The following is a 21,187-nucleotide window of genomic DNA, read 5'->3' on the forward strand; positions in this document are numbered from 1 at the left end:
AAGTTAATGTCAATATAAATACATTAGCCACAGTCAGGTTGATATTTTTGCTTTTTCCATACAGAGACTAAAACCAACATTAGATTTTATCTACTCACCATATTTACCATCAGACATAAATCATACTGACATGCATCAGAAAACTGATGTGTCAAAACAGTATTTTGAGTTTAATAGCACTTTGAATGATACTATAGAACAAATATGGGTTGGCTTTGTGCAATTAGGTCTATCTAGCCTATGGTTTAACCTACACGATCGAGCTGTGCCTGAACATGATCTCTAAATAAAAGCTGAAGCTGGCATTTCCATTGTGCTGACGGACTGTGTTGTGTTTGTAGATCATCGCTGCTCAGGAGGAGATGCTGCGGAAAGAAAGGGAGCTGGAAGAGGCTAGAAAGAAGCTGGCCATGATCCGACAGCAGCAGTACAAGTTCCTCCCTTCAGAGCTGCGGGAAGATGGCCAGGAACAGTGAGAGTGCGTGTGTGTGTCGGTGGGTGTGTGCTAACACACACATCAGTAACGCAAAGGTGATCCACGGAACGCTCAGGACCTTTTTCCCAGCTACATGTAGAGAGAGGAGGCATCACGCTTCAGCAGAAACCTAACTGAGCAGATTGAGGATGTATCAGGATGGTTTTTATCTGTTTCTCTATTTAATTTTTAATGTCAAAAACACAATAATGCCAGCGATAAAGAACTTGGATAATACTGAATATATCTGCCTTCAATCTGAATTAGGGTATTTGTGCTTTTGATTATATACGGTCATATACTTTTCAACATATCGGGCTCATTTGCCTCCTTTTTGTCTCCACTTTGTGCGTCTTTGTCTTTGTTGTCTACGTGCTGCGTGGCTTCGTAACGTGACAATCCTGCCAGCACATTCTGCTGCTCGCTTTCACAGTTAGAACTTTTCTGTTAGATCTAGAGATATCAAGGCAAGCACAATTTAAGCTTCTATGCAAATGATGCATAATATATGCAAATATTCTATGCAGATGTTTAGTGTGCGTGTGTGTGTGTGTGTATGTGTGTGTGTGTGTGTGTGTGTGTACGTGTACATGTGTAGAGGCAAAGAGCCTTAATGTGTAAATGATGGTATGGTTCATGGTGAAGCAGAGGTCTGTGGTCACATGACAATGATCAGTATGTTACCTGCATACTGTTTAAATCTGAGATAAGGACAATGAACTAAAGTATTTTAAGTTTAGATTTGGACTTTTTTACATTGCGATAGAACAAATCAGAGTGGAAACAGTTATTTTTTTAAAAGATTGAGCTATGAAATGTATTGAAAAGATATCTTTCAGTAAGAATAAAACTTGTTGTCAGCAGTATTTAGGCCTATGTTAGATTAGAGGACCTGCTTGTGTAAAGATTAAGAAGCCATATAACGAACTTCGAGACATCTCATATCATATTGACTGTATTTGGGTGATTGGTGTTTTTTAACTCTCTCTAGTAACATGTCATCTGTGCCAAAATTGGTATGTGCCACAGTGCTTCATACTAGTATGGGGCAGCCTATACAGTACATGATGATCTGGTGATGTAATGATTTCCTGTCAGATATTACATATACTGAGTTCCACGTTACCATTGGCCTAATGTTAACTCACTTTTTGATGCTCATAAAGTGCCTTCATAAAGAATTTGTCAAGTGTAGTGATCTGATATCATTTACCCTCTACGTGCACTTAATTCATAACTCATGCATTGATCCATTTACATCATGTAAACCACACTTTCATCACGAGTGTCTTTTTGTTTTTTTTCTTTTACGTATTCAACTTTAGAACAAACTTCTAGGACATTGTGCCTAATATAAAAATCATACCAAACCTTTCTTCTTTAGTTCACATTTTTGACTTGGATGTGGTATAAATGCAATGCAACAGAGATTTATATTCAATAAAGCCAGTTTTCAGTGAAACTGTTTGGCATCCATTTCTTTACGGTCTTACACTCAGTTTTATCATTTCTCCTGCAGCGGACACAATCCTCCACAATACCTTATTCACAGTTAGGGAACATAATGCAGCTAGGGTTAAAAATATATCGGATAAAAGTTCATATTGTATTTTATATGTAAATCTAACCAGCACATATTACTGCTTTTCCTAAAATCCGCCAGGAGAAATGAGTGAGATATATTGTACTGCTCTAAGCTTGCTGTTGTACAGCTGGAGACAAAGCGGTGGTTAATTAAAGTTTCTATTTTGTCTGATATGGTCACTTCATTTCATTCATCCTTTGTGAGATGTTAAGGAAGACACTTGTCAGGGGCTGCTTTTAGGTACACCTAATCCCATTCGCACTGGCGTGTGGAGCTTCCATGCCTGACACACGGGGAGGGACTCAGAGTTCAGTGGTCTTAACTCCAAATTAAGACTCTTTGACAAATAGACACAGGAGAAGCCGGCAAGTGAAGTGGCAGCCCGGCAATCGGTGGGCAACATTCATACTTCCTGTTCCACAGGTGATAGAAGGGAAACAGGGTCCACGAAAAGCCTTTAGAACGTTTCCCCTTACACCTCAGGATGAGACTTGTCTCCGCTCCTCCTAGTAAATTCTGACAAAATAAGAACTAAGTCTGAGATTTACAACTTTGTTTCTGAGCAGTAAAGAGGAGAGAGGAGACACGATGATAAAGCTGCAGTCAGACCCTGTTAGGACTAAACCCTGCAGCTCAGAGCTTAAAAATAGACAGGACACATGGAGAAGAGTGAGATGAACAGGAACCAAAAGAAAAAACACAAACAGATGTGTAATCTAATGGGCTTTGTATCCATGCTGTGGAAGTAACCAAGTAGATTTACTCAAGTACTGTACTTGAAACCTGAAATCTTCTACATTTATTTGACAGTTCAGTTACTAGTTCCTTTTAGCAGATGTATGTTTTCATTTTCAAATAGTATGAACTAATAGATGCTGATTATTGTGAATTAACAGCTGTTCTGTTTAATTTACACAATAACGCAGAAGTTCGTCCTGAATTTCCCCTTTGTTCTCGTTCTCCCATGTGAAGGTTCGTGTTATTAAATCTGTTCTTTAACTCATTAAATCTGTTCTTTAACTCATTAAATCTGTTCTTTAACTCATTAAATCTGTTCTTTAACTCATTAAATCTGTTCTTTTAGAGCTCTACCTGTCCTGGAGGTGAACAGTGCGGTACCTCTCTCCTCAGCAGGGACCGTGCTGCTCGGCTCAGGCCGCGGGGCGCGCGGCTCCCACCTGCCGCCGTGCTCGTGGACTGACCTGATCTGATTTCCTGTCTCGTCCTGAGCTCACGTCACAGCTCGCGCTGACTAAATAAGGACAACAACGTCCTCGTGCGGACCCGCAGAGGGGGGGGGGGAAAGACAGTGTGGGGCTCGTGCCGCCGCTATTCCATCCTCGAGCTCTCCGCGAGCCGCTCAGACAAGCCGCCCGCGCGCTCCTGACGCACACCGCTGCCTGCCGCCGTCTCTGTCCGGATAAGTCTCCTCACCTTTCCCGCTCCGCTGCCGAGAAACACCGCCGAGCAAACATGGAGGCCATCAAGAAGAAGATGCAGATGCTGAAGCTGGATAAGGAGAACGCCATAGACCGGGCGGAGCAGGCGGAGGTGGACAAGAAAGGAGCGGAGGACAAATGCAAACAGGTACACCGTGAGCCCTGGAGGTCAAAGGTCATGTTCTGTTTAGTCTAACATATGGAGCCCTCTGTAACAGAGGGAGTCAGGAGCTGACTGTGTCCTCACATCCTCACATCATCTGTCAACTTCAACTGGTACCTGCGTTAGGGTGACGACTGGTCCTGGGACAAGAACCACTACTTTACTTAAGTTAGGTACAGATTTAAAGAGAGAACCACTTCAAAAACTTATATACACTTATGACGGTTTATTCCCTTGTTTGTAATTATATTACAATTGTGGCCATTTTTTCCAGGTAATAATAACAAATTTGCAACCCTGTTTTCCACTATGTGGTTGTAATTTTATTTAAATTGTGAAACATCTAGTGAGTATTTATTATAATTATTATAATAAAGTAATTACCACCCTTCCCTAGCTGTTGCTGCTGTGTTAACAATGAAAAAAGTAATATAAGTAAAATATAAAGTCTAATGTGGACATTTGCAGTAGGCTAGGATACATTTCACTGATATGAAAGTATGAATGTTGTAGGTACAAAGTTAACCAAATACTCAGAAAAGTCTTTCTCTGAGAAATAAGATTCCACTCGCTCCTCCTCACACTTTTGCTGCACTTAGGCAAAACTCCCCCAGTGAGATGTTACTTTATCAGTGGTAGTACACAATCAGAGTAAATGTACTTGGTTGTTTTCCTTTACGTCTATCTGCATAGGTATCGTTGGCGCTGGGCTTTGTCATCACATTTTCCATGTTTTACTACTCTGAGAAAATGCTCTGTCATATTTTGCAGGAACTCTAACTTTAACTGCACGGTTACTGTCAGCAACTAACAATGTGTGCTGTACAGAAAAGTTAACTTACAACTTAAATGCTGTCAATTTGCTTCAAACTTTGCCACCACATCATCATTCTGGATGATAACAGAATTAGCAGATTAACTGAGCAACCAGGCTCAGTGTTTGCAAGCAAAGATGGATCATGACTCAGACTTTTGTGCCAGACTTTGTTAGAGAATTGTCAGTTGATAAAAAGATTAATAATTAGAATATAATAATAATAGAATATTGTAATAAGATTCTACACTGAAGATCTTTATGCAATATTTAACTAGTTTCTATTAATCCTAGATATAAATATTTTATAACTGTTAAATTAGCATTGTATTTCCAATCTAACATTACAGTCACATTATAAAATACTGAGTAACACTGAATCAACCAATGGAAAATCTATTGAACCAGAAACTCTACTCTTATTAGCCTAACCAGTTTGAAGTTATTGTTTTATTATTTTATTTAAAACATATTGTATGCATCTTTTACTCAGCAGTTTTCAGTGTAAAATCTCTTTTTAAAAAATCCCACTGTTCACTACTTGCTCACCAGTGAACAATAAACAGCCATAGACACAGTCTAGGTATTTCCCTCATTACTTGGTGGAGACCAAAAACATATCTAAGATCCATCAGTTGGGGTCAAACACACATTTTTTACTGTGTAGTTTCCTCTTAAAGGTGAACATGTCGTCAGTCATCTTGCTGACATGGGATGCAAATTCCTTAGCAAATAATAGAGGAGTAGTAGTAGAAGTGTATTGAAGCTATTGTGAACACATCATCATATATCAATGCTGACTGCAGCTCAGGTAGCAGTCTATTTATACATAGCTACTGTTCATCTACGCAAGTGTTCACATAGCATTTATTCCAAGAGGATCCCAGCTCATAGCTATTACAATGCCTGTGGAATCACTTCTCACTTGGCGCATTTAATACTGGCATTTCTATTTCTGTGTTCCCTCCAAAGACCCCCACCTTCTTTGAATTGTTGGTCCTCTCAGAAAGACCATTGGGGCTGTTGGTTAGGGAGTTGCCACAAAGTTAACTGTAGGATCAAGACTGTCCCAGTCTATTTGTGACTGGATGCCTTACATGGCCACTAGCTGGAACAGACAGTCAGAAGTGACATTTGTCCTGTGGACATTGTAGTCAGGCCACATCACTTTTATTTACAATTTGCTTATATAATTCTTGAAGCTGCTGTGGCAAATGAGTCATTGGATAACAAAAGCCCTGAGTCTAAAATCAAAAGGACTCTTCTCAACAAGCTGTTTATTAGATGTTCTGTCATCAGGTCATTCAAGCCAAAAAAGGTCAATAGCTCACCAGAAATATTAGGAATGATCCTATGTGTACTGTGAATATTCACAAGAACCTAGGGGAAATCTGGCTAGTGACAAAGTTTCCTACTAATTATGTTCATATACAAGACATTTGAAATAAATCACACTAAAAAGGGAACACTACACGCTATAACACAAAGTCAGTTAAACTTCAGGGATGTAGATCTGTGAATTTAGGAAGCACAAGCAATTGTGAATCAATTTCACCTGCTTTGGTGCAAATTAAAGTGACAACTGGTGAAGGCAAAAGGAACTGGTTTTACACATGGTGCCCAGAGACTAATGCTCTCTCCTTATGCTTTCAGACTGGTTCTTCTCAAGTTGTGTGTTTTGCTGGTGTTTTTGTTACTACTAGTAGTAGAACAACCTGTGCTCACAGCCCAACACCAGAGAACACCACAATTGGCAGATCCTCCAATGGCACCTCATTCTCATCATAGATGAGAGCAAGGGTTCACACTGAGCACATGTGACAGCCATGAGAGAGTCTGGAAATGCTGTGGTGACCTTTATGCTGTCTGTAACGTTCAGCAGTTTAGTAGTGGGTCAGTGATGGTCTGGGGAGGCGTATCTTTGGAGGGCTGCACAGAACCTCCATGTCAGAGCCAACAGTACCCTGACTGCTGTGAGTGACTGTTAGACCTTACAATGGTGCAGTGGGCCCTGTGCAGGACATACTCAGCCTTATCTGGCCAGAGTGTGTAGGTAGTTCCTGAATGGCGAAGGTATTGATGCCACTGACTCCTAGCATAGACACTGCTAGGAGTGCATTCTGACACGCAGGGGCCATACAGCTATGCACACTTCTGAGTCACATTATGAGTTTTTAAATACAGTTCTTCATGGTTTTATGATTTAGATTTCCTTTGACAGTTGTTATTTTATTTTTCTCTGTACAAATTATACAGTGTACAGTAGCAAAGATTTTGAACAAAAATGAATCATTAAGATGTGTGATTTAAGTTGTCCCCTAAAGTGCAAAGATAATGTCAATGGCTCAATCCTATTGGGTATACCACTGAAGAGGGCACTGGTAACCCTCACTAAAGAAAAGCAGCCTCAAAATTAAATAATTATAGGCCAGTCTTTACTTTAAGAATGACTATTAAATGTGTTTAACAACTTTTTAAATGTACAGGGCCAACTGCAGAAATATTAGTCTGACTTCAGACCACATACAGCACTGAATCAGCACTGATAAAGATGTTGAATGACATTTGTGTCAGGTCTGACAGGTCCTGTCGTGTTTGCTTTGGTTATCCACCCTATAATACAGCAAGACCTTTTCTCTGAGTTGTCATCTGCCCTGAAGTCTGTTTCTGGCGACAGTGTCTCAGCTGGATCACAGAGAAATGTTTTCTTATGAATAAAATTAAGAATGAAGAAATTCTTGATGGTTCATTTATTAGTTAGTTAATTTAAATACGCAACTTCGAACTAAATAGTGAAACTGAAAACCCAAAAAGAAATTGAAGTGAAGTGAAGTGTATCCTAGGTTCATGCTCAATCAGAGATCTCTCCTCCATTTTCAATACTTGATGTACTGTGTATGACAAATAAAATATTGTATACTGTTTAAAGTATTATTATATAATTATTTTAATATGCTTTATGTCTATAATACTAAAAAGCAAGCTTTTCAATTGTCTGATATATTTCTTCTTCTTTGTATGTGTATTGTGTGTTGTGGCTATTTGGCTTATAGCTGGAGGAGGAGTTGCTGGGTCTGCAGAAGAAGCTGAAAGGAGTGGAGGATGAGCTGGACAAATACTCCGAGTCACTGAAGGATGCTCAGGAAAAGCTAGAACAGGCAGAGAAAAAAGCAGCAGATGTAAGTGAAAGAGTCACATTAGTGCACATTAAGACCAAATTAACCAGGTGTTACACAGAAACACAGGTGTCATGTTGTTCACTGCATGTGTTGTTTCATACATGTATGTCACAATTGACTTCTGGTGTGTCTCCGATTCATTTAAATTACTATTACCAATACAGTACATGTCATAATTACTGCTGACAAACAGCAGTGTCAACTGCTCACTGCTGTTTTAAATATGTACATGCCAGTTTGTTATTCGTCAAGCTAAATATAGTCTTAACCATTTAATGTTAACCTTCAGGAGTACAATTCCAAGCTGGTTGTGCTACATAAGGTTCATCATTAGTTTCATCAGCAGCCTCACCGCTAACAGCAACACCAGAGACACTAAATTCAGACTTTCATGTCAGGTATCAAATTTTTATCAACATAACATGAAGCTTGTCAGCATCATTAGCCTAATCCATCCAATCTAATTCATATGTAGAGCTCTGTCTAGAGCCCTTTTATAATACATAATAGGCATTCTTCTTTTTTAAACAGTGATACCTATTGACATCTGCTGAACACTACTGAACACCTAAACACTACTAAACTTTACTGAACATTACTAAACTCGACTGTAGTACCAGATGTGCCGGCAGTACCAAACACTACTAAATACTTTCCAACATTACGGAGCACAGCTGAACACTATTATACATTTTTAAACACAAATGAAATTATGTTAACTTGAAAACTGTGACAGAACAATTTTTAATGAAATGTCACTGCATTAATGTTGTTTGAAGATTTAGCTTCTCTTCTAAAGTGAAAGCCAGCAGTGAAAATCTGCATCCCTCAATGTTCTGCATAGCACAGGAACATGTGACACTTTGTGTGAACAAATAAACAGTTTTTTCACTAATCTCAAAATAGATTAGATTAAAACTTGTAACCGTTTAAACTGTGCCCACCAGAGCTTTCATTTTACTTTCTGACCTGACGTGGTCAGTATAATGTTACTTATATGTTACTTAAGGGCCAGGACTAATAATTCTAGGCAGTAAATACTTGTATACAGTTTTCCATGAGTTAAGTGTACGGTATACACAGTTATAAAGCAAAATATCAAAGGTATGAAGCAAAGAGTGAGAGAGAACTTACTTTATTTGTCCTAAAAGGAGTGGGGACTTCTTGTGTGCGTTGTTACCATGGTGTTACCAAAGATGGAAAAGAATTAGAGCAATGCATGATTTAGTTTATCCTTCCACTTCTTACAGCAGTCTGCTATTGTAGAATATAAACATCACTGTCTCAGCACATTGTATTTGTAGTGCATGTTGCAGGAGGTATGACAGGAAAATTATTCACTATCAGCAGTGTCTGGGCAATAATATATTTAACTGGACATAATGTGAAATATTATTTTACACACAAACACAAAATACGACTTAATGATAAAATGATAAAACCATGAATCATGTCATTTATTAACATGGTAATAATCAATGTAAGGAATCTAACTTTAAAGTTTAGAAAAAATGTAGAATGCAACTTATCCCCTGAGCTGCTGAAAACATACAGAACATAAGGATCGGGAACAGTTTAGTTATTTTGGGTCGCTAATTCCTAATTTGAGCACAAATTAAGAAGGTAAAATTAACTGTTCACTGGGTAGTTTATGTTTTGTGTAATTTCAAAATAAGAAGCGTATCGATTCATTTTATTTTGAAATTGGTACCGGAACAATCACGCGTTGATTCCGACCCGTGACGCCGTTGCCACGGCAACACCGTGACACCAGGGAGAGGGGAGAAGCGGAGACAAGTGTCCACAGCATGGCGACTTTCACATCCATAGACGCGGTGAGAAGGAAGATCCAAACACTGCAGCAAGTGGCGTACGAGGCGGAGGATCGAGCCGAGCTGCTGCAGAGGGACGCGGACATGGAGAGACAGGCTAGAAAGAGGGTACACACTGAACATACTCTGTACGAAAGACGACAGACCGGAAACTGCGTGAAAACCATCAACTGTTAACGTTGGCTCAGCGAAAATCATACAGTCTGTCTACATGCAGCAGGTCAGGTCAGGTCAGGTCAGATCAGGTCAGGTCAGGTCAGGTCAGGTCAGGTCAGATCAGGTCAGGTCAGGTCAGGTCAGGTCAGGTCAGATCAGGTCAGGTCAGCGGCCCTGGGTGGAGATCGTACCTCTCACTGGGGTCACCCTATAACGTTAGTTACAGGCCGGTGGTTCGAGTCCCGGCTTCGGTTAAGCATATGTTAGCATAACCTCCTATTACAGACTGGTAAATATTTTACTTTAAAGATGTCAGAAACGTAACATAATGACCTTATGGACCCTCACACTATGTTTGTTTGTCCTGTTTCTATTTCTGCATTTGTTTTTTAACTTAGGTTTAGTTTTAGTGTGACACAGTGACACAGCCATGGCCCACATATCTGCAAAGCTCAAAACATGGTCCTCAGTGTGTGCTAAGAAGAAACTATAATAAGAGTCCAGTTGCCTTGATGGTGCTATGCCACTGAATATGAATTACTAAAAACTACAACAAATTATTGGTATACTGTGGCACACATAATTTCATATATTCAAAAATAGATTTTAGATAGATAGGTTTTTATCTGCAGTTTCAGAGTTCTCTGCCATGTAGGAAGTTACTAATGATCACTATAATGAGACTTATGATGGGACTATGTGTGTGTTTGTCTCCAGGCTGAGGCAGAAGTGGCATCTTTAAACAGACGTATCCAGCTGGTGGAGGAGGAGTTGGACCGAGCTCAGGAGAGACTGGCTACTGCTCTGCAGAAGCTGGAGGAGGCAGAGAAAGCTGCAGATGAGAGTGAGAGGTGAAAAATGTCATGTTCCTACATAAAGAATCTAAACACCCTGTGTCCCAGCTCAACCCCAAGCTGAGATAACACTGATGACATCTCTATGACATCATCAGGATTATTTTGCCAGAAGTTCTTCCACTGAAGAAATGATAGTTTTTACAGATTAGGTGGACTCCCAACAACTAAGTTTATGGCATGGAAAAGACTTCAACAGCTGGAATTCAAATCTGTTTGAATAAGTGACTCTGATATCAGAATTGGTGGAGGTCACAGTTAGCTACTGAGAATAATGAATATAATGACATATTTACAGCAGTTTGTGACTAACCCTCTGCTCTCTTTTCCTCTCATCATTCAGAGGAATGAAGGTTATTGAGAACAGAGCAACAAAAGATGAAGAAAAAATGGAGATCCAGGAGATGCAGCTAAAGGAGGCCAAACACATCGCTGAGGAGGCTGACCGCAAATATGAGGAGGTGAGGGAGTCATAGCTCATTACAAAAACTACACACTTACTGTAATCTAACTAAGCTTTTTAAATCAAGTTCACTCTGCAAAAGTGATTTAAATTCATTCAAGATCATTAAGGATATGAAAAATTGGCGGAACTAAAAGTGTGCCATTTTAGAAGTTATGATATAATGAAGGTTTTACACTATAAATGTTATTTTTATTATGGTACATTGAATGGCTTTGAATTGACATAATGTTCATACTTGGCATGTTACAAAAGCCCTAAGCGAAAGCCAAGTGGCAAGAAACGTCTGACCTGTAAATTCTTTACACATTGTACATACCATTCTGTGCATTGCATGTTAGTATTGTCATGTTATTCTTTTGTCTAGAAATGCATTTTATTTAAAAAAAAAAAAAGCTCAGATTTGAATCACCAAAATAAATGCAATGACAGATCCTTAGGGGAAGAGGAAAGTTCAGTTAAGTCTGTGCTAAATGTCTGCAGGTTGCACGTAAACTGGTGATCCTAGAGGGTGAGCTGGAGCGCTCTGAGGAGCGCGCTGAGGTGGCTGAGGCGTAAGTCAACACCCACACCATGAAAAGTCACACCGAGCCACTGTTCATTATTTATATTGTTGTAGTAAAGGACATGTGATCTTAAACATTCACTTAATGATACATTTCCCTACTTTGCAATAACATACTTAATCTTAATTAGTTAGTTATAGTACGATTATATATCTCATTACATAATACAGGCTATAATATAGTAATAGCTGTTAAGTTATTTTCTGTTGATTAAGTTGATTATTCATCAAATTGTTTCAGCACTAATGCAAAGTATTCTTGGACACTCTAGTGTCGTATAGCCATGTGTGAATCACAAGCTGCAGGACCTAACAAATGCACTAATCATAGAGAGACTTGGATGGATGTTTTGTTTAGTGTTCTTTCTTGTGTGTTTTTATGTAATGCATGCCTGAATACACCTCCACCGCCTCTATGGGACCTCTATGTATTGTTTCACGGCTACCCTGCCCACTGTCCCCTCCTCCCCCCACTCACTCTTGAACTCGTGGACTAACCTCTGCAGGCGAGTGAGGGAGCTGGAGGAGGAGCTCAGACTAATGGACCAGAATTTGAAGTCCATGATGTGCGGAGAGGAAGAGGTACTTACTGTGCAAACTCCACCAAGGTCTAATGGTGACTTGCTCCCTTCTGCTCCTCTGACACGCAGCCTCTCAAGCCCTCTCTCTGTTTCTAACTTGCACGTAACCTTGTGACATCAAGCACATTCTTCAAGCTGTACTTGAAGAACACTTGATATTTTTTATTGCTTTTCTTGTCAACAAATCCCATGAAAAAACCCAAGCCAACAATAAATTGATTCAGGGTCATAGATTAGATTTCTAGGCTGGGGGCACAGTGAGACAAATGATAATGTTGATAATGATGAATATATTGAAATAACTTTTCCTTACCAGAGATATTCAGTTCAGTTTATTTACATAGTGCTATTTCACAACTAATATACTGTAAATATGCTTCCTAACGCCTAGAGATATTTACCTTGAGCAACACTTTCCCTCCTAACCAGTCAAAGAATTTAGCTGAGTGTAGCAGAGCAAGTGAGTTCCTGGGTGGGGCAGAGTGGATTGATTTGGAGTTTTATGCTAGTGTTTTAATATATAAAACAGGGGAAAAAACTTGCCCACTACAGTATCTGACAGATAGATAGTCAATCTTATTGCCAGTTGGCACAATGCTAGAGGCGACATCATGACTCCCTCCTAAAACATGTGACCAAACCTTACTGTTGCATTGGAGGACATGGTTCAGTGGGGCGCCTCAGACAGATTAAGGAAGTCAGAAAGTGTTGAGGATATATTGTTGATTTGGTTCTGAACATGAGATTTGGTGTCAATAATAATATTATAGAATAACAATAGACTATATGTTAATTTCCATCCAGGTTAGTTTCATGACAGCCACTACCTGCATTTCCATCTTAACTGCCCTGGCATTTTGCTAAAACCTTTGTTCACTGTTTTACTCAGAGGTAAATAATCAACATTAACTTTCTCTGAGTGACACAGACAGAACATGTTTTTGTGGTTCCTCACATACCGTCAGGGTTTAAGCTCTTCTACTGTCTTACTTCTCAAATCACTGCTTTTTCTTCTCTTGCTTTTCCTCTTTCTTACGTTGCTCAGTAAATCAGGTGACCTAGAGGAAGAGTTGAAAAATGTCACCAACAACTTGAAGTCACTGGAAGCCCAGGCCGAGAAGGTACAGTAGGAGCTGTGAGGCATTCATCCTTAGGACTGGCCTGTCTCACTGTATATATTGTCCATACTCATGTACAAATGCTATTTCTCTAGAAAAGCTGGGACTTTTTCAGAAGTTCTGTGAAAGTTTAAATGTGATTTGTTGCTTGAACAGAACTTGAACTCAAAAAAGTTGGGACAGAGGAAAAAAAAAGACTCAAAGTTTAGAAAATAGAAAGAAAATAGAATAAAAAAAATTATTCACCACTAATACAAACTTCAGGACAGGATTTTCATTTAGTTCTGAAAGAAGGTGATTTTAATAAAAATGGAAATAATGCAGGTCTTTCACCATCATCCTCACCATTGGTTCCAGGTGCAAACCACTGTTAAATGGTAAACTCCCAAACATTCTGGAAATAGAAGAAATGAAATGTGTAAACATCCTCCACAAAGCAAAACTCGACCACACAACTATAGAACTCCATGTATATTCAACATAGCTTTATGTTATTTACTAGGTTTACTTGTTCCTCTCATATATTTTTAAATTCATGATTGGAGCTAAGCATTGTTTTTTCTGATAAATCTCTGATGGTAACATTTGTACGATAGCATAGAAATTGATTTAAAGTGCAAAGTCTGTGTCCTTTTAGTAGTTCATAGTGTAGTATATTATATTATGCAGTAAATATGTTACTTGTGCTCTGTTAATACCTTTTGTGTTCATCTTCCAGTACTCACAAAAGGAGGACAAATACGAAGAAGAAATTAAAGTTCTTACCGACAAACTGAAAGAGGTACGATTTATTTTCACGGTATCTTTCTTTTACAATGTTACTGTTTGTGTTCACACGTACAGTACAGTGTTTTGCGCGTCTTGTACTGATGTATGTTGCATGGGGGTTTGTGTTCCAGGCTGAGACCCGTGCAGAGTTTGCAGAGAGGTCTGTAGCCAAGCTGGAGAAGACCATCGATGATTTGGAAGGTATTTTACTCTTACTATTTGCTGTCTCTGCTCTGACCTGCTGTGGTTCATGTTAACATTACAGCTGTACTAATCCCAGCTCTACTGCTGGAACAGTATTGATAAGTGGCTGAACGACTGATTGATGAAGCCATTAAACTTCTACTTTTAATATGAGGAAAAGTCCTGCACTTTAAATTTGTATTTTTACACGCACTTGTTCCACCTCTCAAAAGGTGTGTGTGTGTGTGTGTGTGTGTGTGTGTGTGTGTGTGTGTGTGTGTGTGTGTGTGTGTGTGTGTCTGTCTTCCTTGTGTAGCCAAATAGTTTTACAGTACTATTGCTCTTGTGGTCTTGTGAGGACACAAGCTAGTCCTCACAACTTCACAGAGCGTTTTGGGACTAAGACTAAGTTTTATGGTTAATGTTACAGGTAGGTTGTGGTTAGGGTTAGAGTTTATAGGCATTTAGTTGTGATGGGTAGCATTAGGGTAACGGGCTAGGGAATGCATTATGTCAATGAGTGTGATGCTGGTTCAGACTCTTGTGTCTGACATATGCTGTATACGGTGCTGAATGGAGCTTTCATTGATAACGCTGCATCAGGTGGCCTATATGTGACTCTGTCTCTTACTCTGAAGGTTAACTGTTTCAACACTGTTTTTATTTCCTTCCTGTTTCCACTCTGTGTGTCTGTCTGCTTGGTCCCTTGTCTCTGTCTTTCTCTGTGTGTGTCCTCTAGATGAAGTGTATGCTCAGAAGCTGAAGGGCAAGGCTCTCAGTGAGGAGCTGGACTTGGCCCTCAACGACATGACTACACTGTAAACCCTCTCTGACTTCCTCTCTGCTGCTCCCACCTGTCTCTACTCTTCCCTCCTTGCTGCTCTGTTCCATCCCACAGTGATGTTGTGGGTTGGATGATTGAGCTGTGTCTCTGTTACACGGCCGTGCTCTTTACACAGAAGGTTAAGTTACTGCCTCTCAGTCACTGCTGTGTCTGCTGGTTCATGTCCTCTTTTTATTGAAATATTCATGTAAACCTGTTTTCCTTTCCCCTCTGTAATAAATGGATTAAAGCTTTCTTGGTGTTTCTGTCTCCTTCTAGTCGTCTTCCTTTTCCATTTACAACCCTGTTTTCCAAAAAATAGCTGTGATTTTGTGTAAAATGTGTACATTTGATTGAAAATACAAGGATGCTTCAGATGTTGAAACTGAGAAATTTGAATTTGTCAGCAACATATTTCTAAATAATAGGGACAGGGCCAAGGAAAGACTAGAAAGGTTGTGAGTAGTATAAAACAAAAATCATCTCACAAATAAGAAGGATAATTAGTAACCAGTCAGCATTATGACTGGGTAAAGAAACAGCATCACAGAGAAGCTGACTCAGAAGTAAGTATAGTGTGGTTAATAGAGTTTCTTAGTGAGAATGAGTGGAAGGATTTCATAATCTGGCCAAGTAAACAAGATCGTATGGTGGCAAAGCCCATTCTGCAGGTATTATACCATGTCTCAGCAGTAAAAGAGTCAGAAGCTAAACTGAAGCATTATGAACCAGACAAATGTGACTGAACTTAAATCCTATGTCAGATAAGAGTGAGAAAGGCTTTTGCATTCCATACATGTTGGTAAGCTGTTTTCTTTTTATGCCATACTTAGTGCTTCATGTTCTTTCCAGACTGTTCTTACTTTGATCTTTCTACAAGGCATTTTCCCAGTAGTGTTGTGGAGTGTCAAAATTTTAAAGTGGCTAAAGTCTCTATTTGTAGACAGTTGGTCTAACAGTGAACTGATCAATATCTAAACTCTTTGAGATTGCTCCAACTCTTTCCTGCTACATGCAAATCAACAATTAATTGTAGGTCTAATGAGATCTCAGTCTTGCGAAGCATGGCTCATATCAGCTGATTCTGCTTGTGAATAGCACATTGACACAGTATTTAGTTGTCAAGGTAGCTTTAAACCACACCTCTATTCTTATTTCATTGATTGTCTGCTGACAATCAATGTCTGTTGATGCTTAGTGACATCAGAAGCCCACTGTTTTGTTAGTTTAGTTTTCCGTAGCTCAATTGATGCAGAAAACCTGGAAACTGCATTTACTTTTTCTTGTAACTGTATTTGATGTTACAATAACAGTATGAATTGATTTAAAGTTGCAGGTAATACACATTTTGTGCTTAATGCTATAAATTCATGTAGTGGATGTGCAAGATTCTGTTTCTAGTAAAAGCTTAAGACTGCTCCCTTACTCCCTTAGTCTCGGCTCCCCCCAGTGGTCTGATAGGTCCTTACATGTATGTTTGTCTTCAACACAGATGAACATAACTTTATTATGTGAACCCTGAAAAAGGCCTTCCTGTACAGTGAGGATCAAAATTAGAGAACAGTTTATCTACACTTTATTTTTTCATAAATGTCATCTTCATTGCATTTGAAGGGATTTTTGTTGTGTCTATACCATGCTACTAGAACAGTGTTTTATAAAATAACCAAAGAACTTCAACAACAACAAAAAACCTTAAAATTAGAGAACAGCAATGAAAGTAGCACAGAGAAAGATTACAAGTTCAGTACAGCTGCATCCACAGGACATCACTAGTCTCTCACACTGCTCTGGATGCTTTTAGTCCACTCTTTTTCCAGTCTCTTTGTTGTGTGTGGTATTCTATTGGGTTTGAATCAGGACTCTGGGCTGGCCATTTCAATATTTTGATGTTTACAGTATAAAGGAACTGCTCTGGCTGTGTGACAGGGGGCATTGGAAGAAACTGCATGTTGTCGAAGAAGGTTCTCATAAACATTTGCATTCACTCTGCCATGTAGCTGTATAAGACGCCCAGCTCCTGCTGCAGAAAACATTCCCCAAACCTCCTCCACCTTTCACTGACTTCATTACACACTTTGGGTTCAGTCTTTCCCCAGTTCAACAGCAAACATAATGTTTCCCATAGGACCCAAATAAATTAAACCTTCTTTCATCACTAAAGTGAACTTTGAAACAGATCTCCTTTGTCCACACAACATGCTCCTCAACAAACGTTAGTGTAGCCTTTGGATTTTTTCTGCTAATGACAGGTTTGCTCACTGCAGAGTGGGCTTTCAGTCCAAATGCTTTTAAATGTTGAGACACTGTACGATCAGACAGATCCTTACCCTGCTCAGCACTGAACTAGGAGTAATTCCAGCTGCAGTATTGCAGTGATTGCACATCGACATTCTCCTTCAATCATTCTGTCCTCTCTTGCATTTGTCTCGTGGATGACCAGCCTTCTTGGGGGACTAAGTGTGTGACATTGTAATGCAGTATTCTGGAAATCACAGATTTGGAACGACCAACTTCTCTAGCTATGGCTGATAGGCTGATAGGGTCACCCCTTTGGCCTTCATCTAGACAATCTGCTGCCAGAAGGTTTCAGTCACTTTAGAAAGGCTCACCATATTTCAATTCAATTCAATTCAATTGAGTTTTATTTGTATAGCGCCAATTCACAACAGAAGTTATCTCACGGCACTTTACAGTGTAAGGTTTAAAACCTTACAGAAAATATTTATACAAAATAAAAAAAAATGTTTTTAGCTTTCAAAAGTAAATTTAAAAGCTAGTCTAATTCAGAAACATCTTCTGAACAATTTCATTATATTTTATTGAGCTTCATATCTACAATGAACAGGTTCTGTAGAATTAAAAGGGCTCTGAACTTTCAATATTTACACAGGAAATGTTTTGGGAAGCTCACTTGTGACTTTGTTTCCTTCTCCAGAGAAAGTGGCCCAAGCCAAAGAAGAGAACCTGGAGATGCACCAGGTGTTGGACCAAACTCTTTTGGAGCTCAACAACCTATAGAGACCTCTACAGACCTGGTTGAAGCAAGGGTTAATCTCTATCCAATGCCCCCAGCATACACCCTTTATTGATTGAATCTTAATGTAACATTTGTATCAAAAAATTCCAGTCCATCAGGATCAATTTAGATTTAATTGGCAACAAAATTAACAATAAACAAAAACTGGTTTGCATTCACATGCTAATTATCATAGGAGCAATTGTTTCTGCTGGAAAAGTTAATCATGTTTGTCTAAATATGTTGAAGCTTTCCGCAATATGAATGAATTCACTCTTATGTATTGTCATCTTAAAGAATAATGATGAGCTGCAACTCATACTAGACAGTAACTGCCACACACATAGAACATTGTTTCTCCTGTGGTTGATAAAGTGTCCTACAGGACTGTCCAATCACACGTCTCCCCAAGAAAGGCTCTACTGTTATAAACCACATGAATGAATAAGTTACAGTCATAGTCACAGTTGCTCATTTCCTCCTTCCTACCAAGCTTTTTCTTTTGTACTTACACCTAATCCTAATCAAACCTTAACCACAGATCAGAAAACACTTTTATTCATCTTTTTGTTAAAGTCATCACAACAGATGGGAGCTCTTATTTTGGAGGGTAGTGACAAACAGTGGATTTTATCTTGTTTTTGGGGGGATTGTTGAAAGATCAGTTTAGAGAAACATTCAAATTAGTGTGTCTTTTAAAGTAAAACTAACTTATCTTTATATTGGCTGCATTGTTTAACATCATTTGTTTGAGCTCAGTATCAAAAGGTATGACTCCTCACAGTTAATAATGTCATATAATAACTAATAGAATTTGATTACTAATTGAACAAAGTAGAAGAAACAAACAAATGAACTGAATAAAATGCTGGGAGCTGTAACACTGACATCTTTGAATACAAGCTTCATATACAACAAGAGAAATGAAATAATAAAGCTCATCATTGCAAGACGCCTCTGACAATGTGACCTCTTTAATAATGGTTTTAATGTTATACTTCTGGAACATACATTTTAACACAGACTCCATACTGAAGCAGATTCAAGAACTTGACAACACTTCACAAGGAGTGGAGTGAAGCATCAGGAAATGAACTACAACATTTGAATTCTGAGCCAAAGACAACATAAGAAACATATCTAGGCTAACCCATAAGAACCCACAGTGGACTCAATGGGTTGGTTGTTCTCTTTACAGATGAAAATAAATTGTGCACTTCATCTAGACATCAAGCTCCCAGAGAGGATCAGAGTGGATGGAGACTAAAGAGGCACAGGATTCCCGTTGCTTGTAGTCCAGAGTGAAGTTCCCACAGTTGGCGATGATGTGAACCACAGAATAAAGAGACATAACAACAGGCAACAGAAGGAAAACCATCAGCCCAACAAGGCTGTATTCAAAAATCACACTACAAATACAAAAGAAATGACAGGCTCGTCCAAGTTGTGTGAATATCATCATGACTCATAACATGAGTCAGAAGTGTGATTCCCCCATGCCTGTATGGACCTCTGACCATATCTGAGCATGCTCTCTCCTTTCAACGGGGCCATTAAACAGACAGAGTTACAGCAGCAGGAGTCACGTGTTTTACAAACCTTTGCTGTAAATGATTGAATTGAGAATAGTGTAGGTGTGTGTTCCAGCTATCTTGACTTATAAAAACACAACAGTGTCAGTGAAGTGAAGCAAATGATTATTTGATGAGTTTAAATTATTGAGTTAGAAATAGATGATTTTCTGTCACCTCTTCTGTCCTGATGTTTGTTCTAATTCATTTGTTGTACCTTTCTCTTCCTCCTCCTGTCCTCGCGAGTCCTCCTTCTGGCCAAAAGATGGAGCTCATGTGGAGAGAGCGTCTTATGCATCACATACAGGAAGTGGAAGAAGGCAATTGTGCGTGCCCAGGACAGGGCAGTCAGCCAGTTTAGTTCAATTCAAACATATTTTGAGGATTTGTTTCCAAGTTGGATGTGGTTTATAATGTGACTCACCTTGTAAATATTTGTATTATTTAGGTTTGTATTGGCATTAAGGTTAATTATTAGTTTAGATGCGTGTCTCTGTCCCCTGTCTTTAAATACCCTGCTTTCTGTGTCAGTAGTTAGATCAGTTATGTTTGAGTGGTGAGTTTCTGTTTGTTTAATTGACCTGGGTTTATATTATAGGGCCCTATTTTTAACTATTGTCTTGAGTTTATTTCTCTCTTGGTTAAATTTTCAACTAAAAACAGAAAGTCTCCACCGGATGAAGTGGACATCAAAAGACATTACATAGATCCAATTAAAATAACAGAAACAATTTAAGCATAAGGGAGTTTGCTGTAACCAAGATGTATGATGGAGGTGGACAAGGGGAATTAGACAGGGAAGCAGAGAACTCTGGGACATGAGCCTTAGAAAACAAAATGGTGGTTGTCAAGATGGCGTTCACCGCATGGCCTAGAGCGATGTGCCATAAAATACAGTCCAAAGGGGAGAATAGAAAAACTACATAGAGAACAAGAAACAAAGGACAGGGCTGGATACAGAAAAACTAGACTAGGGGCTGGGCAATAAATGACTGAAGAGCAGTGTATGAAGCTGGTGAGTACTGGATGAGGGAGGGTTTATACTGGGAAGAGATGAAGTAATGATGGAAATGGGAAGAATGGGGGGTGATTATGGTAAGGAAAAGCTGGACACCACCAGGGAAGAGTACAGGAGGAGTACCAATATTAAAGAACAAAACAGGAAACAGAGAGAGGATCATGACAAAAGCCAGGCTTCATTCAGCTGTCAGTTGAACATTGTTATTGAACTTCTACATCGTTCATAACCTTTGTTTGAACATCATTCAAATGAGCATTGTGAAATTTCATGACTCAGAAATGAACCATTGTGGTTACACTAAACAGGAAATTGGGAAGACATCACTGAGTTTTTGTTGCCACTGTAGAGCACGTCATGCTAATGGATTTGCTCAGTCTTATGTGGATGTAAACTTTTTACCAAACACGCATCCCTGATCTCTATTGATGAGGATCCATTGAATGCACTGGGGTCCCTTTAGATCATTTCATCCCTTGAGTCTACCACCGCCACAACTGTTTAAACAGTAAGATGAAATAAGTTACTCAGTCTAATTATATAGGAAGAATGATTTGTTTCCTTTTCTTAGTGCAATTTGA

The 21,187-nt window shown here is 39.1% G+C and overlaps 2 protein-coding genes across 10 annotated transcripts in view; both read left to right on the forward strand.

Moving 5' to 3' along the window:
* Positions 1 to 1,937, forward strand: part of tln1 (talin 1) — a 52,525-nt gene extending 50,588 nt beyond the window's left edge. The window contains exon 58 of one of the 2 annotated variants that reach the window (XM_026340110.1): positions 342 to 1,937. In XM_026340110.1, coding sequence (XP_026195895.1) covers positions 342 to 476 — 135 coding nt within the window. In that variant the 3' untranslated portion in view covers positions 477 to 1,937. The remainder of the gene's footprint in view (positions 1 to 341) is intronic. The other variant, XM_026340111.1, reaches the window with a different exon arrangement.
* Positions 1,938 to 3,361: 1,424 nt separating this feature from the next.
* On the forward strand, positions 3,362 to 18,969 carry tpm2 (tropomyosin 2 (beta)). Of its 8 annotated transcripts, none has more exons than XM_026340287.1 (9): positions 3,362 to 3,647; positions 7,530 to 7,655; positions 10,361 to 10,494; positions 10,841 to 10,958; positions 11,444 to 11,514; positions 12,032 to 12,107; positions 13,943 to 14,005; positions 14,124 to 14,193; positions 17,937 to 18,969. In XM_026340287.1, exons 1-9 carry the CDS (start codon positions 3,534 to 3,536, stop codon positions 18,017 to 18,019), a joined length of 855 nt encoding a protein of 284 aa, XP_026196072.1. In that variant the 5' UTR covers positions 3,362 to 3,533; the 3' UTR covers positions 18,020 to 18,969. The 8 variants fall into 8 exon arrangements, with proteins under 8 accessions (XP_026196072.1, XP_026196070.1, XP_026196071.1 ...); XM_026340285.1 differs by lacking the exon at positions 12,032 to 12,107 and adding an exon at positions 13,152 to 13,227; XM_026340286.1 differs by lacking the exon at positions 17,937 to 18,969 and adding an exon at positions 14,915 to 15,268.
* The last annotated feature ends 2,218 nt before the right edge of the window (positions 18,970 to 21,187 follow it).

This window comes from Anabas testudineus, chromosome 22 (assembly GCF_900324465.2).
Source record: "Anabas testudineus chromosome 22, fAnaTes1.2, whole genome shotgun sequence".
Taxonomy (NCBI): domain Eukaryota; kingdom Metazoa; phylum Chordata; class Actinopteri; order Anabantiformes; family Anabantidae; genus Anabas; species Anabas testudineus.

Bases quoted from the DNA above. Each gene is read 5' to 3' on its own strand.
- tpm2 (XM_026340287.1), top strand. From the start codon at position 3,534: ATGGAGGCCATCAAGAAGAAGATGCAGATGCTGAAGCTGGATAAGGAG. The intron at 10,959-11,443 runs GTGAGGGAGTCA...AAATGTCTGCAG, and splicing joins CTGACCGCAAATATGAGGAG to GTTGCACGTAAACTGGTGAT. The intron at 14,006-14,123 runs GTACGATTTATT...TTTGTGTTCCAG, and splicing joins TTACCGACAAACTGAAAGAG to GCTGAGACCCGTGCAGAGTT.